Raw genomic sequence first — 17,276 nt, forward strand, 5'->3', positions numbered from 1 at the left:
TATGAGTTTGGGTATCAAGCCTGCGGGCATCAGTTCAGTATTGACAGCATCAAGCCTGCGGGCATCAGTTCAGTATTATGGGTATCAGGCCTGCGAGCATCAACCAGTATTTGAGAATTAGTTATCTGCGGATATCAGATTCTGTTTTAGGGGACAGTGACACAGGGATAATAATCAGTGTTTGAGGACAGTGTGTTATTCAGCTTATTGACTGTGTGTTGTTATGCCCGACTGTGTGTCATGCATTTTATTTTAAGCTGTTATGCTGTCCGTTTATCTGTTTATTTATTTCCTTTTCGCTTTATTTATCTTTTGCTAGGTCAGTTCTAGCACAATTGCTTCCAACCCGACAGGCATTCCCCAAGCACTTTGGACACAAGGTCGTCGACTCCATCGATCTGAGGATCTAATCGACGGACAGCCAGTGTTCCATTCTCTACCCCCTGTTACCAGAAGGAAGCAGAAAAATCGCAGTGTATCTGAAAAGAGAGCATCAGAACAGTGGTTTCCCCCATCAGTGGACAGTCAGATCGAGATCCCTATTGAGACAGATCTGCCAGTAGTTCAGACAAATCAAAACAGTATGACGGCACCAACAGGAGTTGAGGAGATGATGCGCCAAATGCAGGAAACCATGCGGGCCATGCAGCAGGATGCCGTTCGCCGAGATGAACTCGCTAAGCAGCAGGCCGAAATTATGACCCAGCAGGCTGAGCTGATTACCAGACTGCAACAACAGAATACAGCATCTGCTTCACACCAAATTCCTCCTCCGGCAGGGGCCCCATTACCTGAGCAGACACCTGCTATTCAGAACGCTCCTCCAAACATCCAGAATACTGTGCCGACTATCCAAAATCTGCAAGAGGACACAAATCTTCCAACGGGGCCAGCTCCGCCCCCGCTTCCACCACAACTGTCCAAGGTCCATACACCCAATCACCCGGACTCTCCATTGGAGGTCGAGGTTGATCATACAGCTCTGAAATTGAGCAAACTGGAGAAGCTCTTCAAGAAATCCCAAGGGGTCAAGGCTATGCCGGATATCGAAGATGGATATACCGAGGAGGCCGTAACACTCCCCGATAGGTTCAAAATGCCACAAATCGACCGCTTTGACGGGACCGGCGACCCCATGGTCCATATCCGACTGTTTGCAGACATCTTGCGGTCAATGGGCCTAACACGACCACAGAAGCTTTCATTATTCGGCCGAACCCTGTCGGGTGTGGCCTCCCATTGGTACGCAAAGTTACAAGATGAAGTGAAGAAGAATTGGGATGAAATGGCTGAGGCCTTTGTCGCGCAATATTCATACAACACTCAGATCGAGATCACAACCCGTGATCTCGAAACGACAAGGCAAGAGCCCAAGGAAACTTTCTCGGACTTTGTGATCCGATGGAGGGCAAAAGCGTCAATGATGAATTTAAGGCCCACGGACAAAGATCAAATCCGGATGATTGTGCGCAATCTCCACCCAAAGTTGATGCAGAGAATGATTGTAGTCCCCTTCCCTACTTTCGCAGATTTACATGAGATGGGGGTGCAAATCGAAGACGCAATGAAACAAGGTCTGTTTGACCACGACAGGGAACAACCGAGGAGGACCTTCAACCGTAACAACAATGCGGGCCCGAGTGGCGCTGCAAATACGAGAGCCTCGGAAGTTAGTATGGTCACCACCACTCCCCCTCCCCCTCCAAGGCCCATGACTGCCACACCCTTCTCCGGCGCGTCCGGAAGCAACACACAAACCAACAGATTCCAACCGCGAGGCCAAAAAACCTTTACCCCACTATATATGCCCCTGACCAAAGTTCTGGGAATATTGATCAGAAAAAATCATTTAAAACCCCTGGAGCCAAAGCCATTACCGAATCCACTCCCCCCCTCTTATGACCCAGCAAAGTATTGCGCATATCACCAACAACACGGTCACGACACCGACCGTTGTTACAGATTGCGTCATGAGATCCAAGATCTTATTGACAAACAGGTGATCGCGCCTCCTGATAAACCCAATGTCACAACCAACCCTCTCCCACCACATAACCAACCTCCCCCTCCCAAAAGAATTAATTTTATCCAGACTGGGGTCGCATCTTACGATCCTAGCATCTATATTACGCCCACCCACCTACCCAAGCCGGAGGTGCTCCTCCCCGACTACACAGATTTCTTGTGCATGGTGGACATCTCCAAAACCCAACTAGAACCGATGGTGGTGACCGTCGAAGACAGGGCAGGGTAGATTTTGGGAGAGAATGAGATTGTTGAATCTGTGACTGGACAGAGTTTTGCTGGGGGAGCCTATGATCCAAGCAAGTACATCCTATCAACGAGCCGAATTGGGCTAGGTATAGAATTGCCAGAGACAGGAGAGCTATGCATGATCCGGAGGGATGGATCTGGGCTATGGGCAGATGATCTGACAGCCGTAGAGGAGGACTTTGCCAACCTGCAATTTCTCGATGACCAGGAACTGGGGGATGCGTCAATCAATTGGTACGATTATGAGGGATCAGCGGAGGCCACTGGATGGCTCGAGGATCAACCAGATGCAGTGGGGGAAGCCCAACCAGAACAGAGCCCGACAGGGGCGGAAGTATCAGTTGTGGCCGGAATGGCCGAAAGTCAAGTTGTATCGCCGGAGAGCGCTGGTGCTAAGAATTCCGCTCGAGACATGGGCATTATGGATACGGGAATTGTTGAACAAACAGCAGTACTGATGCAGCTGGAACGAGAGAAGTTTGAGGAGGCCGAGAGAATTAGAAAAGCTAAAGGCCCTGAGGGGACTGAAAGTGCTGTGTGCACGAAAATGGAGAATGCCGCGAGCATGTGGACAGAGAGTACTGCAAGTGCAACTAAACAGGAGCCAGACAGATGTCTGTTGGCTGCCGATGGAATGTGGTGGGAAGACGATGACTTATGTCTCGCCCACACGGATGAAGACTGGGGAAATAATCAACCGGATGACACTTGGTACCTCGATGAGGTTGACCATATGACAAGAAGTGGGCGGTATTTCAAACCCCCACACCTGGACCAACCCGAGGCATCCGGGAAGGATAGAGAAGCAGAGAAACAGAAGGAGAAGCAGATTGAAGAGGAAGCTGTGCTGAAACAGTTAAAGAAGATACAAGCAGACATCTCCATCTGGGGACTGCTAATGGCATCACGAGTACATAGGGAAGCTGTCCTATCTGCTATGGACAAGTCCAAACTCTCCATAGACACCACGCCTGAACAGCTGGTTGGGCTGGTTTTTCCGGGAGGAGGTTCCCCGGCATTAACCTTTTCGGACAAGGAACTACCGCCTGAGGGCACAAGTCATAACAAACCTCTCTATATTTCTGTGGAATGTAGAGATAAGTGGATACCGGTGGTACTTGTTGATACCGGGTCTGCGATTAATGTCTGCCCGACCAGAACGGCATATGCAATCTGGTTGAAGCCCGTGGACTTCGTCCCAACCACCCAAGTGATCAGAGCATACGACAATACCAGCAGCGAAGTGATGGGGACTGTTAAAATTCAAACCAAGGTTGGTCCATGACAACACAGTATCGAATTTCATATCTTGGACGTTCCCGCAACCTTTAACCTACTTTTGGAGCGACCGTGGTTGCACCAGGTCAAAGCAGTCTCTTCCACTCTACATCAGATGCTAAAGTACCCCCACGGGAAAGGGGTAGCGATAGTTTTTGGGAATTCATCAATCCATCCGCCGCCGGAAGTGTCCACACCTGTCTTGGAGATCGAGCACGGCACGGAGGATGTGTTTCTATCGGGGTTCACTTTGGCCGAGGCTCAAGTGGTGCAGAATGTCATGGCTGTGAATAAGGGTATGTACGTTAGTGCTCAATCTATCTACCTCATGAACAAGCTAAAACATACCCCTGGGATGGGATTAGGGAGAAGCGGCCGGAAGGGCGTCTCAGTGTTGGCCGAAGTGCCACACAACCCTCACGCCTTTGGACTGGGTTATCTGCCCACCAAGGAGGATTGGGTGAGGAAAGGAAAAGAAATGGCCGGAAGGGCCAGAGCAAAGAAGGCCGGGAAGCCATTTGAGTTAATGCACAGGTCCATCTGGGGTACCCTAAACGGACGTTTCGTCCGGGAGGGGGAAGATTTTCCATTCTGCGGCTTCCCGGAGCCATGGCTAAACGCGGAGGGGAAGCGCGTGCCTGGTTTTGAAATCTTCTTCGACATACAATTATCTGGGGATGACGTTGCCGAAGCGCAGACAGACCCACCAACTGAGGTTGAGCAATATGAAGCAGTGGATCCTGAGAGCACAGAGTTTGAAATGGGGGTAGCACTGGCGAGTCTACTATCAGATCCTCCGATCGGCCAAGAGTGCTTGGGGGATAACTCTTCGGTTTCTGTGATTGGAGATGAAATAGCTGCGGGCTTTCCAGCGCCAATCTTGGATGCATCTATCGCACCTTCTCTCATCTGGCAATATGAAGAAGGCTTTTTATCTAGCAGCTCCGGGTCAGGTAGTGAGCCGGAATCTGATTCTACCGAATCTTGTGCGTCGGAATCAGATTCCAGCTCGACTGAGTCTGAGTTCGGTATTCCTGGGGGTGATAACCCGGATGCCACAGTCCTGTCTATGTCGTCTTTTTCATTTTCTTTTGAGTCTGTTGTAACAGAGGAATCTGACGGCTTGGAAATATTTAATGAGAATGATGTGGATGTGGTTTCCGAGTATTTTTCTGTGCCTTTGATTTATTGCTTAAATCAGGATTTTCAAAATTTTGATGAAAACAACGAGGAAGAAATTCCCCCAGTTTTGCAACGATTAATTGATCAAGAGCAGGAAAGATTTGTTAAACCTTTAATGGATGAAATCACTACTGTGAATGTTGGTACTGAGAAGGACCCGCGGCTGGTCCAGATCGGGTCCACGTTGTCTTCGGAGGAGCGCGAGCGCTTAGTCGCTTTATTAAAAGATTTCAAAGATGTTTTCGCGTGGTCTTACGAAGACATGCCTGGAATCGATCCTGAGATTGTACAGCACCGGATCCCTCTTGATCCCGAGGCCCGCCCTGTCAAACAGAAACTCAGAAGGATTCGCCCGGACTGGGCTCTCAAAATTAAGGAAGAGGTCACCAAGCAAATTGACGCAGGGTTCCTGCTGGTATCTGAATACCCAACTTGGTTGGCCAATATTGTTCCGGTGCCGAAGAAGGATGGCAGAATTCGGGTCTGTGTAGACTTCAGAGATTTGAATAGGGCCAGTCCGAAGGACGACTTCCCCTTGCCGCACATCGATGAATTGGTGGATTTCACGGCAGGACACGCCTTGCTTTCGTTTATGGATGGTTTCTCAGGCTATAATCAGATAGTAATGGCACCCGAAGACCGGGAGAAGACTGCGTTCACTACCCCGTGGGGTACATATTGTTATAGAGTGATGCCATTCGGGTTGAAAAATGCTGGAGCTACGTATCAACGGGCAGCAACTACAATATTGCATGATATGATCCATAAAGAGGTCGAGGTGTATGTGGACGACATGATTGTCAAGTCCAAAGATAGAGAGGGCCACTACACCGCCTTACAAAAATTCTTTCAAAGGATCAAAGAGTTTCGGCTGCGACTGAATCCCCAGAAATGCACGTTTGGTGTTACAGCAGGGAAGATGCTAGGGTTTTTGATTACACAAAGGGGCATCGAGGTCGACCCTTCCAAAATCAAGGCCATCTTAGAAATGCCACCACCAAGGACTGAAAAGGAGGTGCGAGGCTTTCTGGGTAAAGTGCAATTCATAAGACGGTTTATTTCTAAATTAACCTTGACTTGTGAACCACTTTTTGGTCTCCTGAAGAAAGGAAAGAAATTCCAATGGGACGGCCGATGTCAAGCAGCTTTTGAGCAGATCAAAGAGTATCTACAGAACCCGCCCGTGTTGTCACCACCAGAGCCGGGGAGACCGTTGATATTGTACCTTTCGGTAACTGAGACTACCATGGGCTGCATGCTCGCGTAGGAGTCAGAAGACAAAGTGGAAAGAGCCATCTACTATCTGAGCAAAAAGATGCTGGATTACGAGACCCGCTATACACCGCTGGAGAAGGCTTGTTTGGCCTTGGTATGGGCAACCAGGAAGCTGCGGCACTACCTGTTAGCTCACTCTGTAATGTTGGTTTCGCGTTTGGATCCCATCAAATATCTTTTCGAGAAACCAGCACTTACGGGTAGGCTAGCTCGTTGGCTGCTGTTGCTCTCCGAATTTGATTTGAAGTATGTAACGCGCAAGTCAGTAAAAGGGAGAGCGGTAGCGGAGTTCCTTGCCGACCACCCGGTTGAGGGGGATGAAGCGGTTGAGTATCTATTCCCAGATGAAGCCATTCTGCACGTCGAAGATGAAACTTGGACGATGTACTTTGACAGAGCGTCAAACCAGTATGGGTATGGGATAGGGGTGTTGCTGATAGCGCCTGATGATTCCCGTATCCCTTTAGCATTCAAGCTCCGGTTCAAAGTTTCCAACAATGAAGCAGAGTATGAGGCATGTATTGCTGGCCTGGAAGCAGCCCTGGAACTAGGGGCAAGACGGTTGGACGTCATTGGGGACTCGAACCTTGTTGTGTCTCAAGCAAAAGGAGATTGGAAAGTCAAGGAGGAAAGGATGATAATTTACCACCAAACCTTGGATTTGTTAATTCCTCGATTTGAGAAGCTAAATTTCGCCCACCTCGTAAGAGAGAACAACAGGTTTGCAGATTCATTAGCAACTCTATCTTCTATGATAGACATCCCGTCCGGAGTCCGGATGCGTCCAGTCATTATTGATCAAAAGTTTACGCCAGCATACAAGTCGATTTCCGCCATAGATGAGGTTCAAGACGGCAACCCCTGGTATTACGACATCTGGAACTTCTTGGAAAAGGAGACATACCCACCAGGGGCAAATGCCAAGGATAAGAGGGCTGTCAGGAGAATGGCTGCTCAGTTCATTATCTGCGGAGGAAAGCTGTACAAAAGGGGTCATTTGGGAATGCATAAGCTCTGTGTAGAAGCTGAAGAGTCAAAACGCCTGATGGAAGCCATCCATGGGGGGGAGTGCGGTGCACACATGAATGGAGTAATGCTGGCCAGAAAGATCCTCAGACAGGGCTACTACTGGTCAACCATGGAGGAGGATTGTATTAGTTTTGTTCGGCGATGCCACAAGTGTCAAATTCATGCAAACCGCATGAACATCCCGCCGTCAAAGCTATACAACATGACTTCGCCATGGCCTTTTTCAGTCTGGGGAATTGATGTGATCGGAGCTGTTACCCCGAAGGGGTCAAACGGGCATGAGTTTATCCTGGTAGCAATAGATTATTTCACAAAGTGGGTCGAGGCCCAATCATACGCGGTGTTGAAGGCGTCGCATGTCGCAAAGTTCATCAGAAACAACATCATCTGTCGCTACGGGGTGCCAAACGAGATAATTTCAGATAATGGTTCCCACTTCAAGAAAGAAGTGATAGACTTGTTGGAGAAATACAACGTGGCTTTCCATAAGTCATCCACATACCGGCCGCAGACCAACGGAGCGGTTGAGGCCGCCAACAAGAATATCAAGCATATACTGCAGAAGATGGTGGAAACCTATCGGGATTGGCCAGACAAGCTGCCATTTGCTCTGTGGGGCTACAGGACTTCAATCAGGACTTCTACTAGAGCAACTCCATATTCATTGGTCTATGGAATGGAGGCTGTTCTACCCATTGAGATTGAGGTTCCGTCGTTACGAGTATTGGCTGAATGCCAGATAGCCGAAGCAGATTGGCAGCAAAGCAGATTCGAAGAACTCATGCTCTTTGATGAAAGAAGACTGAAAGCACTGTACCACATCCAAGGCTATCAACGCAGAATTGCCCGGGCTTTCAACAAAAAGGTTAAGTCCAGGAATCTGAAAGAAGGAGATTTGGTGCTCAAAGACAACCGAGCTCCCATCCACGACCCAAGGGGCAAGTTCAAACCCAATTGGACTGGTCCTTACATCATCAAAGCTATCTGGTCAGGTGGAGCTGTGGTTCTGATGGATCTAGATGGCTTGGAGTTCTCACAACCGATCAATATGGACAAGTTGAAGAAATACTATCCTTGAGAGGCTCGCTAGGCCGAAAACCCGAAAGGGCGACCTAGGCAAAAGTCAAAGCACAAAAAATTAGAAAATATAAAAACTGAGCTCGCAAGGTTGAAAACCCGCAAAGGGCGGCCTTGGCAAAAGTTAGAGCGCAAAAGGAGAGTGAAAATACTCGAGTGAACCTGAGCCTGAACTACGTAAGGCTTGATTCCCATCTTTGGGATACGTAGGCAACTTCACCTTGAAGTTCAGCCAAAAACTTTTCCCCGATCAACTCTGTCCATTTTGATCGTCTCAGTCATCTTTATCCATCAGCATTTATCGTGATCTCTGGTACAGTGCTGTTCAGACTAGGGGCAACTTTCCGTTGCCGCGACGGTGCAAAGCTACTCAGACAAGGGGCAACTTTCCGTTGCCGTGCAGTGCCGCATTGTTCTTCAGACTAGGGGCAACTTTCCAGTTGCAGGGATCTGGGGTTGTGCATCTCAGTGACAGATCTTCGGCGTGTCTAGTTCTGGACCCTAAGCGGAAAATTTTCAGTACCATAACTTTCAATTTCATTGATTTCAAAACTGAGTTCTCCTGCTCTTGCATTACAATCGAGGTTGCTTTTTTTGGTACATTCATAACGAAAACTTGAAAATGCTAAATAAGCAATAAATTTGGGGCATAGTTGAATCAAGTATCTCTGCGTCCCCTCCCAGAGCTGGACGAAGCATCTGATGCCAGGCTAGGCCCAACCTGTGCCTCCTCATTGAGCCAATCCAAGCACTCATCGGACAAAGTGCAGCTGAAAGTTGAAGCAGGGGCCAGGAGCTCTCTAGTCCTCCATGCCGTGGCATATCGGGCAAGCTGTGCACCCCGGACCGGGAAAGCGGCTGGGTACTCAATCCCCTCCGGTGGGCAGGTCTGATCATGACCAAACTGACGCAGGAACCGGAACGGAAAATAAAATACGCAGTGGGTTAGACCAATCAATTGGATCCCAATCAGCCGAGACATACTATAGCTCATTGCCGGGAGGTTGAGCCAAGGACAACGCCAAGCAATGTCGTCTACGGACAAATTGCACATCCAATCGAACCACCACCTTTCGTCAAGAGCATTGACTAGGCACTGTCGAAAGAAGTAGCCTCGAGCTGAATAGGCCGGGCAAGAATCCACAACCTGCAATTTGTCCATTAACCATACCTAGGGGAGGGATGGAAAATGAGAGAATAAAGAACAGAGAGATGTACGATGAGAGAAAAAGTGAGGAAAAGGGTTTTGTGAGAAAAACCGAGCTTGAGGGTCTAGTGATGTGAGCAAATATATATGTGAGGTCGGGTGGGAAACATTACCTGCAGCAGCAGTGGACTCCCAGCAAACCTAGTCGCCTCCCGGCGATAGACAGAATCTAAGCCCATCAGTGTCTCGGCCAAGGTCATGGCAATACAGCTCTTTCCTTCTCTCAAACCTTGGGCGACTTCAATCAGGCAAATGCTAGCCCCGCCGAAGCCCGAGGAAAGCAGAAAGTGAGACAACAAACATAAGTAGAGGGCGTGTTGCCGGAAACCCTGCCAATAATGGTTGCTGCGGTCACCGGCGTCGGAAAAACGATGGATCAAGCCGAGGATGTCCAATTCCCCACTGCAGATCAGAGATCGAGCATCATGCGCCGTGAGCCCACACATCCGCCCTAAAGCCTGAGCATGGCCAAAACGGAGCTGGGGCAAGATCACTTCAGAGCATTCAGACTCCATCAAAACCTGAAAATCTTCGAAAGTGGGACACATCTCTTGGCCGCCAAAGCTAAAAACGTGCGTCACTGGATTCCAGAACCTTGCCGCGGCATGGAGAAAAGGAAGCTGTAGCGGAGTACGGCTCAGCGTGAATAGTGCATTCAAGCCGAAACCCCGGAAATTCAGCTTTTCCGAGCCATCTAGAGAAGAGATCCAAGATGTGACATTTTCTACGAGAAACGCCTCCATCTTTGTCTAAAACTGAGATGAAATGAATGTTCCCGAAGTTGAGGCTTTTATAGAGGGAAAAACACTATTCACGGGGACACGTGTCAAAAATCTGGTGGCTGCAGGACTGAGTGGCCGGCCGGCCACCTTTTCTGGCTGGCCAGCCATTTACTTTTTCAGAAATGGCCGGCCAGCTGTCTCTCTCCACAAAAATGGCCGGCCGGCTCCAAAAGATGGCCGGCAATGCTGCAGTGTATCCTCTTGGCCCTGTTTTACTCTTCGAGGGAAAGTTTCAAGCATTTCCATGCAACGGGAGAGTCAGAGGCCTTCATCTCCCTCCGTTTCGGATGTGTTCCGATGCCCAGATCGTCAGAAGTACACTCTGTTGTCGTTTTGATTATCGAGTTGTTGTTTTGATTATCGAGTTGTTGTTTTGCTTATCGAGTTGTTTGTCGAGCGGACGTGTTTCGTGTTTTTGAGTCATTGTTCTCTGTTTAAACAATCTTTGTTAAAGTCTTGTTTATTTGCGTTGTCAACATTGTTGCATTTTGCTTATCGAGTTGTAAACTTCCTAAGGTTCTGTTATATCTTAGTAAGTTGAGTTGCTTAGTTTGTTGCGTCGGTTCACTACCTGACTTGGTGATTACACAATGCACATTTCCATTCAATTTCATTTTTGTGCGAAATAAATGATGCGATACGATGCTAAAAGTTTAAAATACAAACACCTTTTCAAAAGCTATTTCATTCCATCATGCTTTACAACAAACAAAGGTACAAGTTTTACAAAAATAAAACTGCCTAACAATGTGCAAAGTGCTACAAACTACTAGCAAAAAGAAAAATAAAGCAGGAAATAGCAACATCAATGTCCTCGGGAGCGGGAACGAGAAGCACTCCTCATCCTCTTCTGCGGGACAACCTCCGTACCATCATCACCATCTGAGTCGGAGCTGTCATCCTCAGGATCCCCCTCAGCCTCGCCTCTATTCCCCGAGCCAAAACCGGAGCCCCCCTCCTCAGCAGATGTCTCTGACTGACGATCGGTAGCCTCCTCCTCCTCCTCAACATCCTCCTCCTCCTCATCAGGCTCCACCTCCACAACGTGAGCCCTGCGTCTGCGGACAGGCCCTCCTCGAGCTCCCCGAAAAGGCCTAGATGGCCCGGCTCCTCGGGAAGGCCCGGGTGACCCAACTCCCTGAAAAGGCCCAGATGGCCCAGCTCCCCAAGGAGGCCCAGGTGGCCTGGCCTGCGGCTGACCGGACCATGAAGGCATCTGAAAACAAAGAGTTCAATTCAAATACATCAGTCCAAATATATACATCAGATGCAGATACAAGCAAAGGCTACGTGAAGTGGGTACATGTAAATGCAGTGTCCAAGTGGGGTATGTGTCAGATGTGCTCTACACAAGTAGTCTATCGATGCAGTAGAAATCAGCATGTCATTAGAAGTATGATAAATGCCAGAAAACTGAAGGGTACCTGAATGCCCGCGACAGACAACTGTGCCTCCCTACGCAGGACCATGCCCTCGAGTGTAGCCACCAGTCCAACCACCTCCTCCATGTACCCTCGCGGTGGCTGCAAATATGAGCTCATAATCATCAGTGAACAAAAAATGTCTAAACATCTGAATGATGAATGAAAAACAGTGGAGCATACCAGCGGTGAGTCAGGATCAATGGCGTATCGATCACTGGGCATCGGAGGCTCTAGCAGAATCGGAGTCGGGGAGATAGCTCCATACTGCCACGCCATCAACTCAGTCGGCATATCTGGCCATCCAGGGTGAGGATAAGCCGACGAAGTCGGAGGAACCGGTCTACTCCCACCTCTAGATGTACCAGCCCTGCTAGTAGAAGGGGCGTCTGCAGCCCGAGCCCGAGCCTGGCCCGAGGATGACATACCGGCAGGCCTCATCATCGGGATACGAGCTCCCGTCAATGGAGGCATCAAATATATGTGACGGTAAGTGGCGTAGTCCCCCTCCTCAACATATAATAAAGCATCACTACCCAGCATGGCGCCGACTACCTCCGAGTAAGAGAGCCTGTCAGCAGTCCGCATACTGACTGGGGGTACTGCGGGAGGATCCTGAGAAAGATACCCCCATACCTGGCGCAGAAAGCGTTCCCCCAGGAACCATGCCCTGCCAACCGGCCCTTCGAGCAGGACCCTATACTGGGAGATGTCTGACCCTCCGGTATACTGAAGTCGGAGACCATCACCCAGGGACACCCAGGGCTGCCATGTGATCTGCGGATGATAAATGCATAAACCAATCAGAAATCAAGAATATACAGAGCAAATCAAAGATGAAAATGAAAGGAACTGAAAGTTCTGAGGTACCTCTGAATGTCGCACAGTGTCAAAGTACTGTCGCAGGTAAAGGAGGGTCTCTCGGGGTCTCGGCCGGTGCGGGCCCTCGAACACCAGTGAATATGGGGTCATGGGAACCCCTGCCACCTCTAACTCTGGGGCTAATGCTGGGAAGTATACATAGACCCATAGCTGAGAAAAGCAGTGCAGAATGTAAGTACGAAATGCTGAGAGCAAAATACAGACTGTAAAAGTGCGCTGTGAGTGCAATGTACAAGTAATGAAAAGCAGAAATGTAAATCAAGGGGACAGAAAAGTACCTCCCAGGCTCTCCAGTAGCCGCCAAGTAAATCGCCCCGCCCGCGGGAGGTCGCGCTCATATAAAAGTAAAGGGTAGCCAGGCCGGCGCCACCCCAGTCATATCGATGGACCTGTGATAGGTCAACCAGAGCACTCAGCAGGTATAGCCCGACTGTGTTCCCTCTATCGGCGAACAGGGTAGTCCCGAAGAGGAACATAAGGAAACCACGGGCGTACTGCTCTGTCTCCTCAGGAGTCTCGGGCACCATCTCCGCCCGCCGAAAGTGGGAAGAGAACCAAGTGTATCGGACTCTCCCAGAAACCCTGTCAACAGGCGGGCGAGCCCCCAATAGATACATCCAAGCGGCCTCCTACTCGCCCATGTCCTCATCATAAGGGATGGACCAACCTCCTATGTCTAAGCCAGTCAACACAACGAAGTCTAGAGGCGTCATGGTCATGTCCCCGGTAGCAGAGAAATGAAAGGAGTTGGTGGTGTCCCACCATCTCTCTACCAAGGCTGCCATCAGTGTCCTGGTAGGACAACGTGATAACCCGACGCAGAAGGGCCCGAACCCTACCAAGTCTACTAAGTCTCGGACGCCCTCCGGGAGCTCAGCGTACCAGTCCCGCGCGATGGTGGAACCATACCCCCGCACACTGCGGGAACCAACCTGCATTCAGAATGAATACATGTGTCAATAATGAAATGAAATGGGCTGCGTGCCAATGAAATGAACCGGGCTGTGTGCCAATGAGATGAAATGGGTTGCGTGCCAATGAGATGAAATGGGCTGTATGCCGATGAAATGAACCGGGCTGTGTGCCAATGAGATGAAATGGGCTGTGTGCCAATGAGATGAAATGGGCTGTGTGCCAATGAGATGAAATGGGCTGTATGCCGATGAAGTGAAATAAGCTACATGCAAATTCTAACCTGGGCTGCGTGTTCAGAAAATTTGAAGTTTGGGCTGCGTGTTCAACTTTCTATCAGTGTGGGCTGCGTGTTCACTATTTAACCTGGGCTGCGTGTTCAGAAAATTTGAAGTTTGGGCTGCGTGTTCAACTTTCTATCAGTGTGGGCTGCGTGTTCACTATTTAACCTGGGCTGCGTGTTCAGAAAATTTGAAGTTTGGGCTGCGTGTTCAACTTTCTATTAGTATGGGCTGCGTGTTCACTATTTAATCTGGGCTGCGTGTTCAGAAAATTTGAAGTTTGGGCTGCGTGTTCAACTTTCTATCAGTGTGGGCTGCGTGTTCACTATTTAACCTGGGCTGCGTGTTCAGAAAATTTGAAGTTTGGGCTGCGTGTTCAACTTTCTATCAGTGTGGGCTGCGTGTTCACTATTTAATCTGGGCTGCGTGTTCAGAAAATTTGAAGTTTGGGCTGCGTGTTCAACTTTCTATCAGTGTGGGCTGCGTGTTCACTATTTAACCTGGGCTGCGTGTTCAGAAAATTTGAAGTTTGGGCTGCGTGTTCAACTTTCTATCAGTGTGGGCTGCGTGTTCACTATTTAATCTGGGCTGCGTGTTCAGAAAATTTGAAGTTTGGGCTGCGTGTTCAACTTTCTATCAGTATGGGCTGCGTGTTCACTATTTAATCTGGGCTGCGTGTTCAGAAAATTTGAAGTTTGGGCTGCGTGTTCAACTTTCTATCAGTGTGGGCTGCGTGTTCACTATTTAATCTGGGCTGCGTGTTCAGAAAATTTGAAGTTTGGGCTGCGTGTTCAACTTTCTATCAGTGTGGGCTGCGTGTTCACTATTTAATCTGGGCTGCGTGTTCAGAAAATTTAAAGTTTGGACTGCGTGTTCAAATTTCAGCTAGTGTGGGCTGCGTGTTCACTATCTAATCTGGGCTACGTGTTCAGAAAATTTAAAGTGTGGGCTGTGTGTTCACTTTCGAATTCGGGCTGTGTGTTCGACAAATCAGTGTTTGAGCCGTGTGTTCGCCTCTTAACTAATGTGTACTGTGCGTTCGCAATTAATTAATGAGCCGAGTGTTCAGAAATTCGAGTGTTGAAACTACATGTTCAGGATGCAAGCAAAGTACTATGTCATAAGCTAAACTGCATGTTCAAGCATGGCAAAGGTGCGAAATGTACGAAAAATACAGAAAATGAAGTAAATACCTCTCGGGCCTCATGAGAGAGGTGATGCTCCGGCTCTCGGAGAAGCAGATCCCCGGGTGCTCGCTCGTCAAAGCTAGTAAAGTGACGGAAGACAGCACGAGGGAGGACATGTGCTGGTGGACGGTACCTCCCGGAAATAAAAGGTCGGGTCCTCGGGGGTAGAGTCATGGGATCAAAATCATCTCCGGCACCTGGAAAACCTCCGCCGTGGGGAGAATTACCCGCCATTTTCAGAAGATCTGCAAAGGGAGCAAAAATGAGCAAAATGAGCCGAAATTGGAAAAAGTCAACAAAAGTCAACTCTCGGGAAATAAAAAGTCAACAAAAGTCAACTCCCGAGAAAATCTTCCAAATATTGAGACAAACTTACCTCAAGTGGCGAAAATGTGAAAAGAAGCTCCGAAACCGAAATCTAATCGCTTCAGAGTGCTTGAAACTGAATATTTTTGCAGAAACAATTTACGTGGGGCGTTGGAAAACGCGTGTGGAACTCAGATCTAGAGAAGAAAGTGGTATAGGAGGCAAGAAAAGGGAAGGTCTCGGCTGCCTTATATAGGCCCCAAGTCTTGGATTGAAGGAGCATCAAAAAGGAGGTGAAAAGACCAAAAAGCCCCCGGATTTGGGCATATGGCCGGCCGGCCCTCTTTTCTAGCCGGCCAGCTATCTGCTTTTTGGAAAACTGGCCGGCCAGCCATTTGCTTTATGGAAAACTGGTTGGCCACCTCCCCTTGGGAAGATAAACGGCCGGCCATGTCCCCCACATGCCCACCTAGCTCTCTGCAAATTTTGAGGAAGATCGGAGTTCCCGGGACCTGAAAAAGTTCAAGAAAAGTACACTTCCGGTTGCGAAATTGCTCTGTCGGAACTTCGACTTCGAGATCTGACATATGTCTCATCATCATTCATCGAAATCAAAGTATATCCTTTTTGAATGAATTGTAGCCTTTCCAGGAAGTGGATCGGAGGCTGTGATTGAGTTGCCTTCGCCGAAACACGCATTTCCATACTCGTTGTTTCATGACAAACAGACACCCTGATTCATGCTCGTTTCACACTATCATGCACATAACTTGCATTCTCATGAGCATACCTGCATTAACATGCACATTTCTTGATATTGGCATACCTCTATGTTTGAGCATACGTTGTCACGCATGTTCCACTCTTGCATTGCGATGCATACACTCACTGGCACTGCGTGTGTCAAACTTCCAGAATCACATTGGATATATAGCATATTGTACTTGTTGCAATTTCTCTCTTTTGCAGGCACGATATTGTATGTACGGTTCAATTGAGGCTGGTGCGGCCAGACGAATCGCGCAGGTATCGCATCTTCTCCGTGTGAGACGTGGCGGGGATTGAATAATCCTCCGCATTCTTAACTGCATGAAATGTAGTTGTTGCTTTACATTCTTGCTTAAAACTGTTGCATCTATTTGCGAATACTTGCTTCATTACAGCTTGCTGCATTTGCATGATCATTGGGTTACCTCCGGCTCTTTGCATTATCATTTGCATTTTGCCCCCTGCCTGCGGGCACATCTTTGTTTATCTTGCCTGTTTGTTTAAGTCTTCGGCCTTGTCAAAAATGGGTCGTCTCTGGGCTTTGACATTCACTCCCGTCACTTATGACTTTCGAGTTCTGTCAAAGAGGGGCAACTGTAGACACCCCATTTTTGATCGACCTTAAGACTCAGATGTCACTGATTGAGCGCTTGGTCATGTTGCATAATGTGCTCGTTCAGAAGTTTCAGAGTTGCGGCCGTGAGCCCTGCCTCCGGACTTCCGAACCCTCTTCTGTGCCTTGTCTCGGTTTGCGAACCAGACTCGGTTTTCTCTGTTTCTTTTCCTGAGGGGAGGGAGAGGTCCAGTAGACCATCTCTCAATGTCCGCAGGCTACATTTCGTGGCCGTAGGCCATTTTGCCCATTTCGGAGTCCGGTTTCCGGTTTTTCGGGACCGTTGGCCGTGTGCCTCGGTTCGGGACCGCCTAACCACCTCCGTTTGCTCTAATTTTTGGCATACTCCTTATTTACCCCCTTTTGAGGGACACTGGGGTCTGAGAAACCCACTTCGTGGCCGAATGCCACTTTCGGTGCTTAACAGCCCATTTTCGGGATCTCGAACTGCGCATTTTGGTCCCCGAGCTTTCGTTTTGCAACGGTTTTCGTTCATTTTTGGCAGGTACCTCTGTTTTATCACCGGAGAGGTCACTAAAGGGTGGGAGGCCAGCAATTGTTGCAGCAACCAGTTATACATCCTCTGACGCCCTCCGGCGCCCGTTTTTCACACTTCCGGGCTAATGTTGAACACCTTGGGCCCATATTCTTGAACTTTGAACCACATATTTGTGATGTACACACATGGGAGGACCCTAAAAAATGATGGCCGGCCATTAATGTTACTTGACCCTTTTGACCCCCTCCTTCCGGGCTAATGTTGAACACCTTGGACCCATTTTCTTGAACTTTGAACCACATA

The 17,276-nt window shown here is 48.8% G+C and overlaps 1 protein-coding gene across 1 annotated transcript; it reads right to left on the reverse strand.

Moving 5' to 3' along the window:
- Positions 1-514: 514 nt before the first annotated feature.
- On the reverse strand, positions 515-13,028 carry LOC145814110 (protein MAINTENANCE OF MERISTEMS-like). Its single transcript, XM_082910637.1, has 4 exons — positions 12,686-13,028; positions 12,396-12,557; positions 11,709-12,302; positions 515-553 (listed from the first exon to the last, which is right to left on the reverse strand). Exons 1-4 carry the CDS (start codon positions 13,022-13,024, stop codon positions 515-517), a joined length of 1,134 nt encoding a protein of 377 aa, XP_082766763.1. The 5' UTR covers positions 13,025-13,028.
- Positions 13,029-17,276: the final 4,248 nt, after the last annotated feature.

Source organism: Camellia sinensis, unplaced genomic scaffold (genome assembly GCF_055761805.1).
Source record: "Camellia sinensis isolate YWXY unplaced genomic scaffold, ASM5576180v1 Unanchor1, whole genome shotgun sequence".
Taxonomy (NCBI): Eukaryota; Viridiplantae; Streptophyta; class Magnoliopsida; order Ericales; family Theaceae; genus Camellia; species Camellia sinensis.